We start from the raw sequence: 20,352 nt of genomic DNA on the forward strand, positions 1-20,352 counted from the left end.
CAAGCGCAAGGACCCGAGTTCGATCCCTGGTACCAAAAAAAAAATTTACCAGAGGAACCAAGTAAATGCAAGTCAAAGGAAGAAATGATAATACACGTCATACATATGATGACCCTAATGCCTTATTTGTTCCCTGTTGCCCACTTGAAACGAATTCAAACACATAGCATTGATGTTCTTTAGAACTGAACTTTAGGTGCACAGTGTAAGATTAATCTTCGATTAAATTGATTAGTCTTTGATTCTTGGGCACAATTTTCTTTGATCTGTGTCTGGCTGACTTATTTATTTATATTAAAGTAAACCCCTGTGAATTCAATTTGAACTAGAATATCTCTAGTGATATATTTCTACCTATATGCCTATTCCTTTCCCCATCTCTCTTCATGAGTAAACTTCATAATAAAATGGATTTTTATCACTATTTTGATTTTCTTTTTGTTTGATTTATCACACACACACATACATATACACAAATGATACACACACAGTTCACGATGGTTCCACTTTGGATATTTTGACTTAAGGATGGTGTGAAAATGAGGCCCATTCAATAGAAATATTTCTCTGAATATTGAGTTGGGATCTTTTCCTAGACTAATGGTATGAGGTACAATCCTCCTCTTTATTTTCCAGTGGTGCAGATTGACCCCCAGGGCTTTGCATTCAGCCACACCCCTGGCCCTTTTTAAGGTGTTATTCCTTCTCCTGTGATACAGTGGCAGTGGACCTGGGCTCCCAATCAGCCCCATGCTCATGAGGAAAACAGCCCATACTCTACACACCCTGTATTGTGGCTGAGCTACAGAGCTCAGGAAGCTAGCTGCACTAAATGCATTTTCAGCTGGTGATATTTTCAATTTAGCATGAAGTTATTAGGATGTAACCTCGTTGGAGGTGGCGCATCTCTATATGTGTGGTGTGAAGCAGCGACTGAGATCTATTTAAACTTTTTTTCTGTAGAGATTCAGCTATGACTGATACATTTCAGTTTCTCTTTGTTCACATTCATCACATGTAAAAATTCCACATATGAGTGCTGTTCTGCTCCCTTGGTTAAGGTATTTTTGTTTTGTTTTGCTTTGCTTTTATTTTTAACCTTAGATACTACTACAGGTTTATATTAAGTATATTGGGTGGTGCAAATAATATTTTAATTCAACTCCTTCAAAATTATCTTGGTTATTCTTAACCTTTCTTTCTTCTATATAAATTTCACAATTAACTTAGTCCCCTTCTGAAAATTTTCTTGGGATTGTTTCTTTTAGTTTATATTGAATTTGAATCATTGCTGACAATTGATAATTTATGACATTAAGTTTTTCTATCTTAATACAGCCATCAGTCATTTCATTCATTTTACAATTTTCTACAAGCCATTCTTGCTCCTCAATCTACAAATGTTTTGTAGCTTGCTGCTTACTGTAAGTGGTTTTCTTCAAAATATGATTTCTATTATTTTGTTACTAATGTAAACTAATACAACTGAATTTTGGATGTTGCTCTTATATCCAAACACCTTGCTATTGTATCTTATTTATTCTGAATAAATGGACTACAGATTCAGTGTCCTCTGTAGACAGTCATATTATTGACAAATAATCAGAGCTTTATTTCCTGTTTTCCAATATAAAGACTCTTAATTTCATTTTCTTTTAGTATATGCTAGCTGGGGACTCTACTGAATTGGTGTTTATGGGTCTTTTCCCTACGTATTAGAGGAATTCACTCAGTTGATCACTTAGGATGATTTTTTTTTTCTTTTTGGTACTGGGGATCAAACTTGGGACCTTGCACTTGTGAGGCAGGCGACAGAACCACTGAGCTAAATCCCCAGCTGGACATAGGATGATTTTGATTGTAGGTTTCTGTAAATATCCTCTGAGATACCCTATTATTCTAACCTACAAAAATGTTTAAAAGTGATTGGGTATTGAATTTAATCAAACTGAGATGACCATGAGCTTTTTTGGGTATTTTTGAATCTGTCAAAGTATGGAATAATACTTATCAATTGTCTAATAGGAAACAATTTTTGTATTCCTGAGACAAGCTCCATTTTCATGATATCCCATGCAAGGTTGGAGGTAATGTGCTAGCATTTTAAGATTTTTGCAAATGTATTCACTGGTGAGATGAGTTTGGAATATTCCTTTTTGATACTACTGTTTCTTTTTAAAATTAAAGTATTGCTAGTCTTATAAAAATAAGTCAGGCAGTCTGTCTTCTTTTTTTGATTTTTCTAAAAAAGTTTTTACTGTGTTGGAGTTGATGTAAATGCCTAGAAAAATCACAAGAGCTTGTTTCTTTCTTTGAAGGGAGATTATAAAACTTCTGTTTCAAAATCTGTGGTAGTAATAGGACTATTTAATATTTTGATATAAATATAAATAATTTTATTTGTTAAGTCAAGTTTATTAAGATATTTTTCTAGGAATTTTTGCATTTCATCCAAATTCTCAAGTTTAATGGCATGCGGTTGATAAGACTATTTTCATTTTGAGGTTACAGATATGCTCCATCTTTGATTTTAATCCATAACAGCATCCTTACATTTTTTAAACTTTTTCAAGAACCATCATTCTTTGTTCCTCATATTGCATATTAATTTTCATCCTTTAGTATTTCTGTTACCTCAGTAAGAAAATATTTTAGAGCATGCCCTGGAGACAAAAGTCTCTAAAATCTTAGTGGTCTAATACATCAAATGTTAATTTGCTCAAATGCACAGGAGGGTGAGGTGGCAGAGGGACTCCCTCCTGGCCACCATTCAGGGATTCAGGGTGAAGGAAGGTACCCCGGGAGCACGTTCCTGGTCTCAGTCGACACACCAGGGTAAGGAAGGGTGCTTCAGTGTCCTACTACTCCAAACAGTGTCTTACACGTGGAAGCTGCACCTTATTTTTTTTTCCCCCCTTGGCCACAACAAGTGTTCTGGTTATCTTTTGTTGTACTGAAAACAACTGCAAAACTTTAAACAACAGCATCATTTATTTCCTCCTGAATCTGCAGTTTGGGCAGGCTTGGCAATGGCAGCTCATCTCAGTTCCTGCATCAGCTGCGGTAGCTTGACAGCGGGGGGCTGCCGTCATTGAAGTCCTGTTCCCTGCCTTTACCTGTGGGAGAGTCAAGTGGGACTGTGGGCTGGAGCACATTCTTATGGTCTTTTCACACGATTACTTGGTTGCTTCATAGTGTTAGATGGCTTCCAAGAATGATTGCCCTAAAATAACATGGTGAGAGGGCAGTGTCTTAATGACTCTGTCTCTGAAGTTAGAGAAAACCAATTTTCCCACACTCTACTCATGAGTATCACAGGATTGTATCTAAAGGCAAGAGTGCTGGCCACATGTGGGATAGGATATAGTGTGGTCCATGTGTGGAAAATGCAGTTTGCCACAGTACAGCATATAGTCATGCCAAACTTGCAAATGTCTGGAAGGATGATGTGTGTCAGTGAGTTTGTGCTGTGTAACAAATCAGTCCCAAATTTAACAGACTGAAATAACTACTCTTTTATTTAACCCACAATTCTGAAGGTAAGCTCTTAGTTCTGATTGAGGCTGTCCAGTTGATCTCTGCTAGTCTACCTCTTGTCGGTGTGGTCATTTGGTGGGCTAGCTGGATCACCTGTGACCTCATTTACATGTGTGGCCAGATGGTAAGATGTCAGCCACGACCCTTGGGTGGGGTGACAGGTCACAAGCTATGGGGTTATGCTCATTTAACACGCTAGCCTGTGCTTCTTTGCATGGAACTCAGAGGGTTCCCGAGAGCAGCAAGGAACTGTGTTGTAACCCTCCACTCACCCAGAACCGTCAACCGTTCGCTTACGTGACATAGATGTCATTAGATTGACCAAAGAGAGTCACATGGCTGGGGTCAGAGTCAGTGGGGGAGAGAATCATGCAACAGCATGGACAGAGTGAAGGGAATAATTATCATAGCCAAAGTTGCTGACAGAGCTACAACAGAGGGGTGAATTAGACTGTTTAACACAGTAATTGCTACCATAGTCCACCTGCCTGGTCACCGCATATTTGGAGTATTCTGTGTTTAAGGAAATACACACACCCCTGTCTTAAGACAGACATCGCCAAAGTCCCACTCACAGACAGCGAGCTCAGAATCAGGGATCTGAGTGGTGCTTGTTTCTTCCAGGGGAACAGCATGCTGCCCAGTTGTGTCCTCGTTGAGCCTGGGTGTGGCTTCTCTCGATCTAAATACATATGAACTGAAAAGATGTGTCCCCAGCTATCTGCCTCATAACTGGGGGCCCTGCTGAGCCTTCCCCTCACACCAAGGGCAGGGTGGCACACGCTGCTCGGATCATAGCCACCCTGGCCCTCCCTGGGCAGCCGCTTGGAGGGTCCTTGGGTCTGGGGCTGAGGTTGCTTTCTCTTTGGACTTAGGGTTTTGTCATGGAATTTATCTCTTACTTTCTTCGGCCTCTGAATCCTCCCCCTGGGAGTTCTTTCGTGTTTATTACCCTGTTTACCACACCTGCTCTGACTGTGGGAGGACATTCTGTTCTTGGGGACTGAGCAGCTTCCTCAGCCCATTTGCTGCCGTGGCATAGCTACATAGAATAACACAAAGCTTCTCCGAAATCTAGACTTTTCAGAGTTTTAGTTGGTGTTTGTTTGGAAGCACAGATCTTTTAAACTTGCTCTTTTTTGTGTGTGAACCCAGGGCCCTGGGTTGGTCTGAAAGTTGCAGTTCTCCTGTCTCAGCCTCCAGGTGCTGGGTTACAGGCATGTGCCCGGCCCTGAACTTATCATCTGTTGGGTTCCAGTGATCTCACTGGGTCAGTGGTGACAGCTGCGGGTATTTTCCTGGCACATCCCTTTGATTTGCTGTGTTTCTCTGCCTTCTTTCCTCCTGTCCTCTCGTTCTCAATCTTTCGTTTTCCCTTTCAGCTGTGTGTGCTTTGAGCCTGTATGAGAAATACACTTTTCAAATTTTCTTTTCCCTGAGCCATTTTGGTCGGCTGAAAGGATTTGTCTGTACCACAGTCTTAGTGCACCTTTCACTCTGAGGCGCTCTTACGCACGTGATCTCTGTCAGCTTGCGCGGGTCACACAACAGGCCCGTGGAGCCAGACTTCTGTCCTAAGCTTGCCACCAGTCCAGCTGCTGTTTCTCGGGAGGAGATTGGTTGTCTGCAGGGTCACTAAGGCTCCACAGAGCCCTGGAGGGCAGACAAGGTGGGCTTCCAGGGAGATCTGAGCAGGCAAAGATGGCTGTCTCCGGGGCGCTGGGGTAGGGATGCTTGGAGGACAGGCCGTGGAAATCTGTGGAAATCCTTTGCTTCCCGGGAGCCCCTGCCACTGTGCTTCTGCAGCCGAGCATCTGCTGCAACTCTGCCACCAGAGAGGGATGCTGTGGAGAAGAGGGGACCCTGGCGAAGGGGAGGGTGCGGGCAGTGGAAGGTCCCGGGCCGCTGGAGACTGCGGGGAGGACGCGCTTCAGTTTTGTGCTCACCTCTGGGGTGAACTCCTTTTGTCCCGCCCTCAGCAGGGCCCCTACAGGAAGTGGTCAAGGGAGACCTAGTTCCAGGCAGCAGCCAGGGGACACCCCACAGGGCTCAGCTTTCGGGCTCCTCAGTTTCCCCACAGGCACTGCTGCGATGCACCCAGGAGGGCTGGTGCACCTGGCTTTCATCCTTCTCAGAAATCCATGACGTGGTTTCTCTTGTGGTCCACGCTCTTGATGATTGTGCTTTTTGTCTTATGAATATGTGATGTGTGTTAATTTACTTTTATTATAAACTCATTTAAGTTCTGTGATAAAAGAACTTGGGGCTCTATGACACCTGTTCTTGGAAACTTTTTGTGACTTAACTAAGAGGTGGTTTTTATAAATGTTCCGTGTGTGCTTCAAAAGAATATTGTCACCTCTGATGTTTGGATGTGGGATTCTGTGTTTTTCAATCAAGCTGAGCTTGCTAATTATGACAGTCACTTTGTTTCTCCATCCTTCTGTTTATTTCCATTTTTGTCCTGCTTGGTTGGCCTATCAATAGCTATACAAAGGTGCTGAAATCTTCCCCTCTTGGTAAACTAGTTAACATTTCCTTCTGCTTGTACAATTATTTGTTTTATGCACTTTGAACCTATTTTATTGCGTTTAGAAGTGTTTACTATCTTTGCTATGCATTAACTTTGTACTCTTTGGTAAAGCAGGGTAGGATGATACACTGGGAGAAGAAGGAAAACATGTTTAGTATTACGTGCATCTGAAGATGTGGATCTCTATGTCTGAACCTGTTCCACCTGTGTATCATAGCTCACTGTAGGTTTCTCTTTTCCTGGGGGTCACTGCCATCTGGGGTGCACCTGTGACATGCGAGACACTCCGCAGCCATACAGTCTTCATCAGGGTACACAGAAGATGCCACTAAGTGGAAGTTCCCTCAGTTACACAGCAGGAGGTGATGGAATTCGGGCTCTACCTACAACCTGACTCAAAATACTCCGCAAGAAAAAAATATATATATATGTATATATATATTTAATCTGGAAGCATTATTTTACATTAGTCCTTTCTCATCTAAATGAAACATAGTTCTTCTAACAAAAACCAAATGAAAAGTGCACATGGGAAAGAGTGAAAACCCAGAGAAACTGTTGTTCTGTGGAAAAGCCTCTAAGAGACAAAGAAGTTGTCACATAATAAATAAAAGCCGTGGGGATTTAATAGGCCTAGCAATTAGAAGCTGTACGAAATTACCAGAAAATGCTTTGAAAATGAAAGGATAAAATGTGCAAGGAGAGCAATAGGAATCCAGTATCATTACAGTTGATGATACTGGGCTGAAAAATCTCCCCTGTAAAAGGCATTTTTAGTGCATTTCATCTTCTATGCATTATATGGTAAAATTTTTTTTCCCTCTTCAAGGCATTTTTAAAGGCATTTTAGTCATTTCAGTACTACTTAAGGCTTTTAGTACGTTTCATTTAGTTTGCACTTTTTCAAGAAAGAGAGGAGGGCTTGGAAAACATAAAATACTGAGTTTAGATTGATGATGTTCTTGATGTCTTAGTTTGCTTATTATAAGAGACTTTGCTTGCTTTTCCACTGAAGTTTAAAGACTCAGCTGGCTCAGAAACACACAGCCACGGAATGTGCTCTGTGGCTTTGTTTGTCTTCCCATCCACTGGGGACTGTGTGGAGGGAGAGAACCGTGGAACTCCGGTCTGGGGCCATGCCTTTCTTTCGTTTACTTAGCCTTAAGAAAAATGCGTGATGCAAGTGCCAAGGCTGTGGGAGAATCTAGTTTGTATGCTTATACATTCTTTCATGAATACTCCTCTGTTTGCCCTTTGACATCCATATAAAAGGTTCTATTTTGTGGAGAAGTCTATATTAAACCTTGTTCCGAGGTGGAGCTCAGAGGCAGATGCAGAATAAATCTGCAGCTGTTCTCTTCTTTGAGGAGTCCCTGGTTTTCAGTGGGCCTCAGCTTTGTAGAGGGTGGGGTCGCAGCCTCATGAGCAGCAGCTGACTGCCCTGCGTCGTTGGCCGTGTGGGGCTCTGGCTTATCCATTGCTGCTGGGAGCTGGTGCCCCACTTCCAGGTGCAGCAGAGTGCACCTGGTGACGGTATGCGCCTGGGAATGACAGTGTGCCCAGGCGCTGACCATCCGGTCACGGCTTAGGGGCCCCCCTCCCTGGAAGCATATTAAAAATGGTAGCATGCAACTGCGTTACCATAAAGACATATGTCATCATTGATCCTGAAAGCCCGTGTTTCTTCATTTTAAAGGAAAGTAATATATTTTGAGGGCCACTGAAGGATTATGGGAGCCAGGCAGGGTGCCAGTGTGAGTACGGAAAAGCCAGCCTGTGGCCCAGAGAAGTTAGTTCTGTGAGCTGATGTTAAAACTGTAGAAAAGGGAGGATAGAGTCCCTGATATTTGTTTATTTTATTGTAACTATTTATACTTGTTAATTGCACAAATAAACGGGGTCTCTGTGCTGTTTGTACAGTTAGATCATATCCACCTGCCTTCCTCTGCCCTCTGCTGTCTTCCACTCTCTCTCTCCTCCCTCATGCCTCATCCTTAGCCTGTCGGCCCCTCTTCTACTTTGAGGCCATCCATTCATTTTGCTTTGTAGTTTCTGGATCTGAGAGAGAACATGCACTACGTGTCTTCCTGTGTCCAGTTTGTCTCACTTCACATGATGACCTCCACCTCTGCTTGATTCCTTGCAAATGACCTGGTCACATTCTCTCCTTCTGCTGTGTACGTGCACTGTCATACCCTTATCCATTCATTGGTTGATGGTCTTGGCTATGTTGAAAAGAACCACAATAAACCAGGGCATGCGGTGTCTCCGTGTGGTGACGTCCTTTGGTTCTGAACCCAGAAGCAGGTTACTGGATCGTACCTATGTCTAGTTTAACTGTTTGAGGAGCCTCCGTACGATGGCTCTACTCCTTCGCTTTTCACCAGTAGCCTAGAAGCACTGCCTTTCCCCCGCCACACTGGGTAGCATTTGTTATTTTTGTTTGTTTCTCAATAATAACTGTTCTCATTGGGAAGAGGTGGACTCTTATTGTAGTTTTGATTCATGTTTCTCTGATGGATAAAGATACTGAGCATTTTTTTCATGCATTTGTTGGTTATTTGTATTTCTTGTCTTGAAAAGTGTTTATTCATATCATTTGCCTCTTAAATTGCAATACTTATTTTTCACCAAGATTTTTTGTGTTCCTTATGTATTCTGGATATTAATCACCTTTTTTTTTTTGGTACCAGGGATCAAACTCAGGATCTTGTGCTTGCGAGGCAGGCACAGTGCCACTGAGCTAAATCCCCGGCCATTAATCATCTTTTTGATAAATAATGGGCAAAGATTTTTTTCTCATTCTGTAGGTTGTAATCTCATTTGTTGAATTTTGCTTTTGTTTTCTGTGTCTTACCCATTAAATCACTGCCTGTGCTGATATCTTGAAGTGTTTCCTTTATGTTACGCTTTCAGAATTTGAGGTCTTAAATTAAGGTCTTTGATCCATTTTGAATAGGTTTCTGTACAAGTGAAAGACAGCAGTGGACTTTCTGTCTTCTACATGTGAATGTACAGCTTTCTCAGCACCATTTGTTGAGGAGGCTGTCCTTTATCCAGTGTATATTTTTGGTACCTCTGTCAGGACTCGATTAGCTGAAGATGTGTGGGTTTATTTCTGCACTCACCCTGGGTTTCAATGGTGTATGTGTCTGTTTTTATGTTAATACTGACCTGTTTTTGTTACTATGGCTCTGTAATATGTTTTAAAATCAAGTATTCTTATACCTCCCATATTGCTCCTACTTGCTTAGGATTGCTTTGGCTATTCAGGGTCTTTTGTGCTTCTGTGTGAAGTTTAGGATTTTTTCCCTCTCTTGTATGAAGAATATCATTGGTTTTGATAGGGATTACAATGAATATGTAGACCACCTTGGCTAGCATGGCCATTTTAATAATGTTAATTCTTCCAATACATGAAGTCTTTCCACCTTTTAGTGTCTTTTTCAATTTCTTTACTTGGTATTTTGTAATTTGCATCACAGAGTTCTTTCACTTCCTTAGGTTTATTCCTGGGTATTTTTTTTTTCTGGCTATTGAAAATGGATTACTTTCCTGATGTCTCTCACTGTGAACTCATTATTGGTTTATAGAAAAGCTACTGATTTTAGTGTGCTGATTTTATATCCCTTAACTTTACTGATTTTTTTTTAGTTCTAATAGTATCTTGGTGATTCTTTAGGATTCTCTATGTTCAGAATCATATCTTTTACAACAGGAAAATTTGATTTCTTTTTCTTCTGTTGGTGTAACTTTTACTTCTTTCTATTTCTTGATTGTCCTGGCTAAACCTTACAGTACTGTATTGAATGGGAGTGGTGAGAGTGGACATCCTATCATATTAATGGTAATACTTTCAGTTTTCTATCATTCAGACTGATGTTGGCTACAGATTTGTCATACATTGCTTTTATTATTTGAGATGTGATCCTGCTATACCTAATCTATTCAGAGATTTCATCATGAAGCAATAGTGAATTTTATCAAAAGCTTTTTCTGTTTCTATTGTGGTAATTATGTGATTTTTATCCATGATTCTATTTATGTGCTATCTTATGTTGATTAAAATGTATATATCAAACCATTTTTCAGTCTGTGGAATGAAAGCAATTTGATTATGGTGTGTCATCTTTCTACACTTGATTTTAGCCAAAAGGCTGAGAAGCAATGTGTATCATCTTTCTAATGTAATGTTGAATTTGATTTGCATGCACATTGTTGAGGCCTTTTGCATGTATGTTCATAAAAATTATTGGTCTGTAGCCTTCATTTTGTTGTTTTCTTGTCAGATTTTGGTAGCAATGTAATACTGACTTTGTAGAATGAATTTGGCATGGTTCCTTCCCTTTCCTTCTTATGTAATAGTTTGAGGAGCACTGGCATTCTTCTTTGGGAATATTCAGCACTGAAGCCATCTGGTCCTGTGCTTTTGTTTGTTGGGAGACTTAATAGTGATCTAATCTCATTACTTTTTATTGATCTACTTATCACTTTTATATTCTTCTGGTTCAAATTTGGTTTTTCAGGTTGTATGTGTCCAGCAACTTGACCTTTTCTTGCAGATCTTCTGATGTTCAAAATATTCCCTAATAATTGTTTGAATTTCTGTGATGTCAGTTGTAATATCTCATTTTCAGCCCTAATTTATTTACTGGTAATTTTTCTATCTTTTGGTTAGTTTAAAGGTTTGTCAGTTTTGTGTATCTTTCAAGGAACCAACTCTTTGTGGTATTAATCCTTTGCATTGGTATTTAATTGCTATTTCATTTATTTCTGCTTTGATCTTTCTTTCCTTCTAATGATTTCCATTTCATTTTTTTCTTATGACTTCATAAAACTTTGAGATGTGCCATTAGGTTATTTGTTTAAGATCTCTCTCTTTTTTTTTTTGTACCAGGGATCGAACTGAGGACCTTGCGCTTGCAAGGCAGGTGACAGAACCACTGAGCTCAATCCCCGGCCCGAGATCTCTAATTTTTTATGTAGGCACTCATTGCTATAAATTTCCTTAGAACTACTTGAGCTGTATTGCACAGGTTTTGGTATGATGTGTTTCCATTTTCATTAGATTTAAGGAATTTTTGAATTTCTCCTCTGACTTCTTCAGTCACCTGTTTATTCAGAACTGCACTTAAATCTTCACATGTTTGTATAATTTTTGCAGTTTTTCTTGCTGTTGATTTCTAGTCTTATTTTATTATGACTAGAGAAGATGAGAAATAGTTTCAGTTTCTTTGAATTTGTTAAGTCTTACCTTGTGGCCTCATGGGTGGTCTATTTTAGAAAGAAAAATCATGTGCATCTATTCAATGAAATATTCCATAAATGTCTGCTAAGTCCATTTGATCTATTTGATGCTTCCTTGTTGATATATTTTTGCCTGAATCATCTAGCTATTGGTGAGAGTAGGATATTGAAGCCATCCAGTATTGTGTATTAGGGTCTGTCTCTTCTGCTATGTTTAGCTGTGTTTGTTTTATAAAATTGTGTGCTCTGCTGTTTGGTGCACATACATTTATACTGGTTATGTCTTCTTGATGAATTGCTCCCTTGATGTAGTGGCTTGCTTTGTCTCTTCTAACTGATTTTGTCTTAAAGTATATTTTGAGAGACTGGGGGTATGGCTCAGTAGCTCTGGGTCCATTGGTCACTAGCATTGGAAAGTAAGTATATTTTATCTATTTATTGGATATGTGTATAGCTCTTCCTGTTAACTTTTGGATTTAATAGCAATCTTGGTTATTAGGAATTTTTTTCTAAGTACTTGAAATATATTATCCCATGTTTTCCTAGCCTTTAGGGTTTCTACTATGAAATCTGTTAGTCTAGTGGATTTTCCTTTAAATGCTACTTGGCTCTTTCTTTTGCAGATTTCAGAATTCTTCCTTTGTTCTTGTACTTTTGACAATTTAATTATAATATATTGTAGAAAGTTTCCTTTCTGGTCAGGTCTAGCTGCCTCCTGTACCTAGATAACCATGCTTTCCTGAAGATTTGGGAAATTTTCTGCTATTACTGAATTGCACAGGTTTTTATGCCCCCAGCTTTTCTAGCTTTTCCCATGGATATGCCAGTGAGCTGGATGTTTGATCTGTCAATGACAGCCAGAGATTTCACATTCTCTTCATTCTAATTTTTTCTTTCTGCCTGAATGCAATATTTGAAAAGTCTTGTCTTCAAGTTCTAATATTCTTTCTTTTGCTTTGTCTAGTCTGCTTTTCAGTTCTTTATCTGGCTTATTGAGCTTTTCATATCTAAGATTTCTGCTTGCTTCTTTTTTTCAAATATTCTCATTCACATTCTACATTATCTTTCTTAATTAATTCAACTATTTGTTTTTTTTTGAATTTCACTGAGCTTTGTAGAATCATTCCTTGGAATTCTTTCTTTGGCATTTCATTGGCTTCAGTATCCTTGGACACTGTTAGGAGAGAGTTATGAATTTTCAGGGGTTTTGTATTACCTTGTTTTGTTATATTTCTTGTGCCTTGTGTTCTTAGATTCTCTCATGAGGAGGTGTGCACATCTGTGGGGATGGATGTCTCACACTCACGTGATGGACTTCTCTGTAAGGTGGTTTATCTTGGCAGCAAGTCTTGGGATATCAGTCTGTTGTGTATGGTTGAGTTATTTCCAGCTGGGCTTTGAGATGTAATGTGACCTCCTTGTGAGTTTTTCAGCAGTGATTAGTGGGTTTTGACATAGTGTGTACCATTTCTGAGTCTGGGGGGGGCCTCTGTCTCCGTGAACCTTTCCAGAATGGGGACTTTCTCATCATATGGACCAATGTGGTGTAGACAGCTGAGTGGACACAGGCGGCATGGGTGTACTATCTGTGGTCACTCCACGGTGGCAGTGGAACCCTCTCAGGTGACAGTGATTTCCAGTGGCACCGCTCACACTGGGTCCATTACTGGAAAGACATCTGACACTGTCAGTGCTCTTCAGCTCCCGTCCTCAGTTTAGACCCTGATGGAGACCCTCGATTTCACGGCTGGTGGGGTCCAGATCACAGTTTGATGTCTATGGACGCACATCCAGTCTCACCAGTGTGCAGCCTTACGGGGGAGTGTGACCTGCGCAGAGGACAGTGTCCATCCCTGTCTGGTATGGGGAGTGCTGTCCAGGTTAGGGCCTCAGAACCCCCCACTGTGCCCATCTGGGGGTGGGTTGGAGGATAGGAGCTCATGACCTCTCCCAATTCTTTAAGTTGAAGTATCTTCCACGTTTCAGGTGGGATGAGGTTGTGGTTGACGCCGAGTTTATTTCCTGTCAGCTGGGTGGGAGTGTAGCTCAGTGGCAGAACACTCACCCAGCACGTGTGCAGCCCTTTCTCTGTTGCCAGCACTGCAGAGTAACAATAAAACAAATGGTAAAATAAAGTCAACAATAACAGAAAAGAAGGGGGGGAAATAAAATTAAAAGATTAAAATTGCTAAGGAAAAAAGAAACCAAAAGAAAAAAACGGAAGCCAGGCATGGAGGAGCGCACCTGTGATCCCAGCCCTCTGGGAGGCTGAGGCAGAAGGGTACCAAGTTCAAGTCCAGCCTGGGCAACTCAGCGACTCAGTGAGACTCTGTCTCAAAGTAAAACTAAAAACAAGTGGGCTGGGGATGTGGCTCAGTGTGAAGGCACTGGGTTCAATACCTAGTAATGGGGAAAAAAATGAAAGGAAGGAAAAGAAAAGAAAAGGAAAAATTGGAAAAAAATAGGTTAAATGAGAAAAAGTTTTAAAAAACTAAACACAAATAAAATACCAGAAGAAAGGTAAAATTTCTTCCCTAAGTGCTCAGCTGAGGGAGCAAGGCCCATACTGATCACAACCCAGGTCTTGGGTGTTTGCTGCACACACAGAGCAATGGACAGGGGTTTTCACCTCTGACTCTTCAGTTCTGGCTCCTGCCAGGCGACTAGCAGTTGTGATTTCTGGTTGAAGCTTTTAGAAAGTCCTCTTAGCTGCAGTGTGTGCTGGAATGAGCTCCCTCCTGCAGGATGTGGATTGTGCCAGACAGATGTTCTCTCTGGAGATTTAGGCCCCGTGCTTTGGAAGTGGGACAGAGGCTGGCACTGTGCATGTCCTTGGACACTTCTGAGGGCAGGGTGCAATGGAGCCCTAAAACCTGTGCCAGGAAGGGGGTTGCAGAGCCCATGGATCATGTTGCCCTCCATCCTGATGCCCTCAGACTCAGCTCCTGTGGGCACCCATTCCTGGCTGTTCACTTCCTGGTTCCAGAGAGAGGACCCTGAACTGAATCTCAGTCTTTGGTGTGAACTTAGAGCTGCTAATGGGATGGGGCTCCTGTCCTCATCAGTAAAGCTTGGTAGTCACCTGGCTCTAATATGAAAGACAGCTGCTTCATTGTCTTGGTTTTTACCCTTATTGTTAACATTCTAAAACCCCAACAGAAGTTTTTGTGGTTCTTATTATGTATGTTTTGAGATTGACATTGCTATCTGTGTTTTAGTAAATGTGTGCATTTGGGTAAGGATTGAAGAAGCTGAACAGTGTTCCATTCCCTGCTGAACATATCCGTTGCAAGCCTCGGCTTAATGCATTGCAGAAGACATCCTCGAACCATGCCTGTGTGATCAAAGGAAATGACTTCTGTGGCCTGGGGCTGATACTGTGTAGAACTGAAATTGTGTGCGTGTGTGTATGGCTGGACAGATAAATACAAAATGAGTATTAGTGTGCTGATATGAATCTAGAAAAATGCACCATTAAGAGGCTAATAATAAATGCCCATTTTCCTTTCGTTGTTGGTGCCAGCAGAGGGGCAGGAAGCAAAACAAATATGACCCATTCCCCTGAGCATTTCCCACTCTTTCTCTTTTTATATTTAGCACTTTTGACCTTTTTCTATTAACCTCAGATCCCATTAAAACACTAATTACCATGCATTAAAATAAAGGCTCATCATTTTAGAACCTGAGATACTGAAATTTTTTTTAAATAAAAGATTTCAAATCTATTTGGAAGACATACTTTCCTAAAGCTGGAGTATTTATGGTTCCCCGATTCAGGCAGTGACACTGTTGGTTTTATTTTCTCCTAGCTTGAATGTTTCCTTGTGTTCATTTGTTCCCTGGCATTTGCTTCTATACAGGATCCTCTCCTCACCCCATTTCTCAGGGAACATGTAAATATGAGGGCCTAGCTCTTTTGCCTAGTTTGAATAACCAGCATTGAATGATCTACTTAAGAAAACACAGTTTTTAATATGAAACTTTTGTTTTTAAAAGTTCCCACTGTTCTACTTTTGAAATATTCGCTTAAACTCTGTATACTTTGATGTTGATTAATGTTTGTAACATTGTAACAACATAAATCACTGATATCACAGAGTCTCTCAATTGTAACTTCTCAATCTATTTTTTTCCTCTCTTCAGGAAGTTGAAGACCATGTGGCATTTTTAATAACCGTGCCAACTGCTCTGGCGATTTTCTTTGCGATATTCATCCTAGTCTGCATTGAGTCTGTGTTTAAGAAGCTGCTCCGAGTGTTCTCCTTGGTGATATGGATATGTCTCGTTGCCATGGGATACTTGTTCATGTGCTTTGGAGGCACCGTCTCTCCCTGGGACCAGGTAGGGTGCTAAAATCTTTTTTGATATTTCTTCTGTGTGCCTTGATTTGTGACATACTTAGTTCTGCCAACTTGGCCCAAGACTAAAAAGGAGATGGGTGAGTACAGTCAGAATATATGGTGAATGTTTAAAAATTGTTACAGCAAAAGACATATTGCCATGAATCCATCTAAATAATCCCCCTTGCTTTGAACACACTTATCCCATTGTTCTTGCCACTTTATGAAGCAGTTCTAGAAGCCCTTTTTCATATCTTTACAAGAAGTGATAAAAAATACAGTGAATGCTGCTGCCAAGTGCTATCCAATGGAAGAGCAGGCTCATAAAAACGTGACAGTGTGTCCTCTTCTGCCTCTTTCACCCTGCCTGGCACAGTGTGACTCCTGGCTCTTCCCCAAAGTCAAAATGACTGTGAAAGGAAAACACTTTAAATCAATTCAGGACATTGAGCACCTATGACAGCCCAACTAAAGATGCTCACAAAAAAGAACTTCCAGAACAGATTGAGAAAGTGGCAAGAGGCGAGGATACCTGCTGGAGCCTTGAAGGCCCACGAAGCGTGCACCCACCTCCAGCCCTGGGTTCTCCACATCACAGGATAACAGACTGACCTGATTGAAGAACATCCAGGAGGAGAGTCCAGCTTCAGGACTGAAGTGTTACCCTTCACAGACTCAGAGAGACAGACAGCCTTGGGAGGTAGATGTGGAGAGGGTGAGGGCTACATAGGAATCTCCTGGGATCCCTTGGGGTGCCTGGGCTCAGACTATGGAGGTCATGGGGCCTGTCTGCTGTTGGGGGAGGCCAGGTTTGGTGGCAATAATTGTCACAGGGGGCAGTCCTGAAGAAGAAGGCATTTAATCTAGTGGTATGTTTGAGTCCTAGCACTGCTGCCAACATCCAACAGAAATCAGTGCTCTAAAATTACTATAGGTCAATAAAGGGGAACCAAATAGTCTTCACTAAAATCAGTCCTCTTTGGTTCAGTGAAGGGATGTTCATGACAGATTCCTCATATTTATCACTATCCTGTTGTCATTTTTTGTCACTGAATTTACTACCATTGACAAGGTAACATAGAAGTGGCCAGCAAGTGGTTTTCTCCTGTGCCGATACCTGGATTGCCTGAGGGGGCATAAACAGTACTATGACTTTATCCTGAAGAATGGGGCCACTGGGCCAAAGAATTTGTAAACCCCAGCACAAAAAACAGGCAAAAAACAGAAACATAAAAAGACAAGGCAAAAAATGCTTCCAAAATCTCGCAACTCCCCAAAAATCAGTATGGGGGAAAAGGGGGGAGGAAATAATGAAATACATGGCAAATAGATTTGAGAGGGTACCAGTGGAGGTAAAACTTCTTTAAGATGCTTGGCAAATTTAAAGAAGATGTAACTGGGCTAGGGATTTAGCTCAGTGGTTTCACCGTCTACCTTGCAAGCACAAGGACCCGAGTTCGATCCCCAGTACCAAAAAAAAAAAAAAAAAGAAGATGTAACTAATCACATAATGACCATAATGAATCAAGTGATAGGCAAGTCTAGTCTAGAGAAGACACTTACAAATGGCTAATAGAGCTTAAGAAAGAGACGCTGCAAAACATGGATCTCCAGCATAGAAAAGAATGTGAGTCCATAAGAAAGTTCCAAATAGGAATCTAGGAGATTAAAAACACGCTTGAATATATGAGTAGCCTAATGGAGTAATATGAAGACAGAGTATCATATCTAGAGGACAGGGCCGTTGACAGTAATGAATTAGTGAGAGCTATCTTAAAAACAACAAGGAAACATGAAATATGGATCTCACAGCTCCTAGATGACTCAAAGAGGTCTAATATAAGAGTAGTTGGAATTTGCAAAGAATCAGAAGACAGCACAAAGGACATAATAAACCTGTTTACACAAGTAATAGCAGAAAACTTTCCAGACATAGAAAAATAATTTAACATACAGATAAGTGAAGCATATAGAACCCCAACTAGCCTTGAGCAGACAAAAAACCGCTCCATGTTACAAAATATTTAAAGTACCAGAAATACAACAAAATAACAGAATCTTAAAGGCTCCTAGAGAAAAGCAACAACTCAACGATAAAGGAAGACATACCAGAATTATAACAGATTTCACAACACAAAACTTAAGTCAAGGAGAGCATAGAACGAAGTATTTCAAACTCTTAAAGTAACAACTTCCAAGCCAGACTGTTCTGTTCTGCAAAATTATCTTTAAAAACTTATGGAGAAATAAGATACTTCCACAATAAAGAAAGCCTAAAGAAATCAATGACCACCAAACCAACACTCCAAAAAATTTTCAAGGATATCCTAGAAGGAGACAATGAAGATAACAATGCCAAAAGGTCCAATAAAGTGAATACATCAGGTAGGGATAGTAGTTAAAGGGAAAGAAAGCAAAACAGCTAAAAGAAATCAATACAATGACAGGAATTGGTGAATAAGTATCAATGTAAATGGACTTAACTTTCTAATCAAAAGACACAGATTAGCATAACAGATCAAGAAAGAAAATCCAAGAGTATGCTGTATACAAGAAACACATTTAACACAAAAAGAAATTCATAGAGTAAAAATTAATGGATGGAAAACAATATTCCTTGCAGTGGGAACCTGAAAACAAGCAGGAGTAGCTAGTTCCAACAAAGTGGATTTTAAGTCAGAGATGATCAAAAGTGGCAAAGATAGACATTGCATATTGGTTAATGGAACTATTCAGAGAGGAACTAACAGGAAGAGATAACAATTGCAAACATATATGCACCAAACTATGGTGCATCCAACTTCATAAAACAAACTGTAATAGACATAAAAGATCAGACAGATGTCAGTAGTGACGACCTAATACCCTACTATCACAAATAGAGCAACCCAACAAAAACTCAACAAAGAAATATCAGAATTGAACCCAAACTTCAAATAAATGAGAGAGAGAGAGAGAGAGAGACAGACAGACAGACAAAGAGACAAAGAGATCCACTCAGCAGCAGAATACAGATTCTTTTTGGCCACACATAGTACTTTCTCCAAAGTAGACCACATAGTAGTTAAAGGAGTATGCCTAAGTAAATGGACAAGAGTTGAAATTTCACCATGTATATTATCAGATCACAGTGCAATAAAACTAGAAGTCAATAAGAAAGAAACCACAGAAACTATGCAAACATATAAAACTTAACACACTCTTGAATAATCAATGGGCCACAAAGGAAATTAAGAAAAAATAGAACAGTTCATAGAATTAAATGATAATGCCTGCCCAGCATATCAGAACTTATGGGACACAATGAAAGCAGTCCTGTGAGGGAAATTTATAGCAGTGAATGCTCATAGCAGAAAAATAGAATGAGCCCAAATAAATAACCTAATGATGTATCTCAAGGTCTTAGAAAAGGAAGAGGAATCCAAACTTAGAGCTTGTATAAGAAAAGAAATTATAAAGATCAGAGCAGAAGTTAATGAAATGAACACTAAAATACAGTACAAAGAATCAATGAATTGAAGAGCTGGTTTTTTTCAAAGAATAAATAAAATCGACAAACCCTTAGCCAGTCTTACCAAAATAGGAAAGATACAAATTAATCCAATTAAAAATGACAAAGGTGAAATCCCAGTGGACAGTGGCTAAATCCAGAAAATTATTAGCAACTACTTCACAAACATATATGCCAATCAATTAAAGAACTCAGAAGTCATGGAGAGACCCCTAGATACATACAAACTGCCAAAACTGAACCAAGAAGTCTTAAAAATCTTGAATAATTCAGTAACAGGCAATAAAATTGGAGCAGTAGTAATAATAACAAAAAAACCCCCGATCAACTAAGAAAAACTTGGGACCTGATTTGGATTCATAACCAAATTCTATAAGAACTTCAGGGAATATCTAACATGAGCACTCTTCAAACATTTTAATGAAATGGAAAGGGAGCGAGTACTTCCAAAATCATTCTCAGAGGCTAACATTATCCTCATCTTCAAAGCAGACAAGTATCCAGCCAAAAAAAGAGAGCTATACATTAATTTCTCTAATGAACATAGATACAAAAATCTTTAACAAGATATTGGCAAACAAAATGTGACAAATCATAAAGAAGACCATATAGCATGAGGAAGTAGGCTTCATCCCAGGAAAGCAAGGATGGTTCAACATATGCAAATCCATAAATGCAATTCATCACATAAAGAAAAGCAAGGACAAAAAATCACATGATCATCTTAAAAGATGCAGAAAAAACCTTTGACAAAACTAACATTCATTCATGATAAAAAACCATGAAGAAAATAGGTATAGAAGGTCTTTATCTCAACATGATAAAAGCCATTTATGACAAGCCTACGGACAACATCATATTAAAGCTGAAAGCCTTCCCTCTAAAATTAGCAACAAGATAAGAATGTCCATTACCATCACTCCTGTTCAACACAGTCCTCAAAACATTAGGCAGAACAATCAAGCAGAAAAAAGAAATAAAAGAGATATGTGTAGGAAAGGATGAAGTCAAAATACCATTATTTGCAGAATTACTTACAAGACCTGAAAAACTCCACCAAAAGACTCCTAAAATTGATAACCAAATTGAGCAGGATACAAAATAAACACAGAAAAATCAATATCATTCCTATACATTAATAATGAACCCACTGTAAGAGAAATTAGGAAAACAGTACCATCACA

General features: G+C 39.9%; 1 protein-coding gene across 2 annotated transcripts in view; it reads left to right on the forward strand.

Annotated features, from left to right (window-relative positions):
• Positions 1-20,352, forward strand: part of Adcy2 (adenylate cyclase 2) — a 405,544-nt gene that overhangs the window by 7,361 nt on the left and 377,831 nt on the right. For both annotated transcript variants that reach the window (XM_004845165.4, XM_021258598.2), the window contains exon 2: positions 15,461-15,658. In XM_004845165.4, coding sequence (XP_004845222.1) covers positions 15,461-15,658 — 198 coding nt within the window. The remainder of the gene's footprint in view (positions 1-15,460; positions 15,659-20,352) is intronic.

Source organism: Heterocephalus glaber, unplaced genomic scaffold (genome assembly GCF_053883595.1).
Source record: "Heterocephalus glaber isolate CG9 unplaced genomic scaffold, H.glaber_assembly_v1.0 deba00001537, whole genome shotgun sequence".
Lineage (NCBI taxonomy): Eukaryota > Metazoa > Chordata > Mammalia > Rodentia > Bathyergidae > Heterocephalus > Heterocephalus glaber.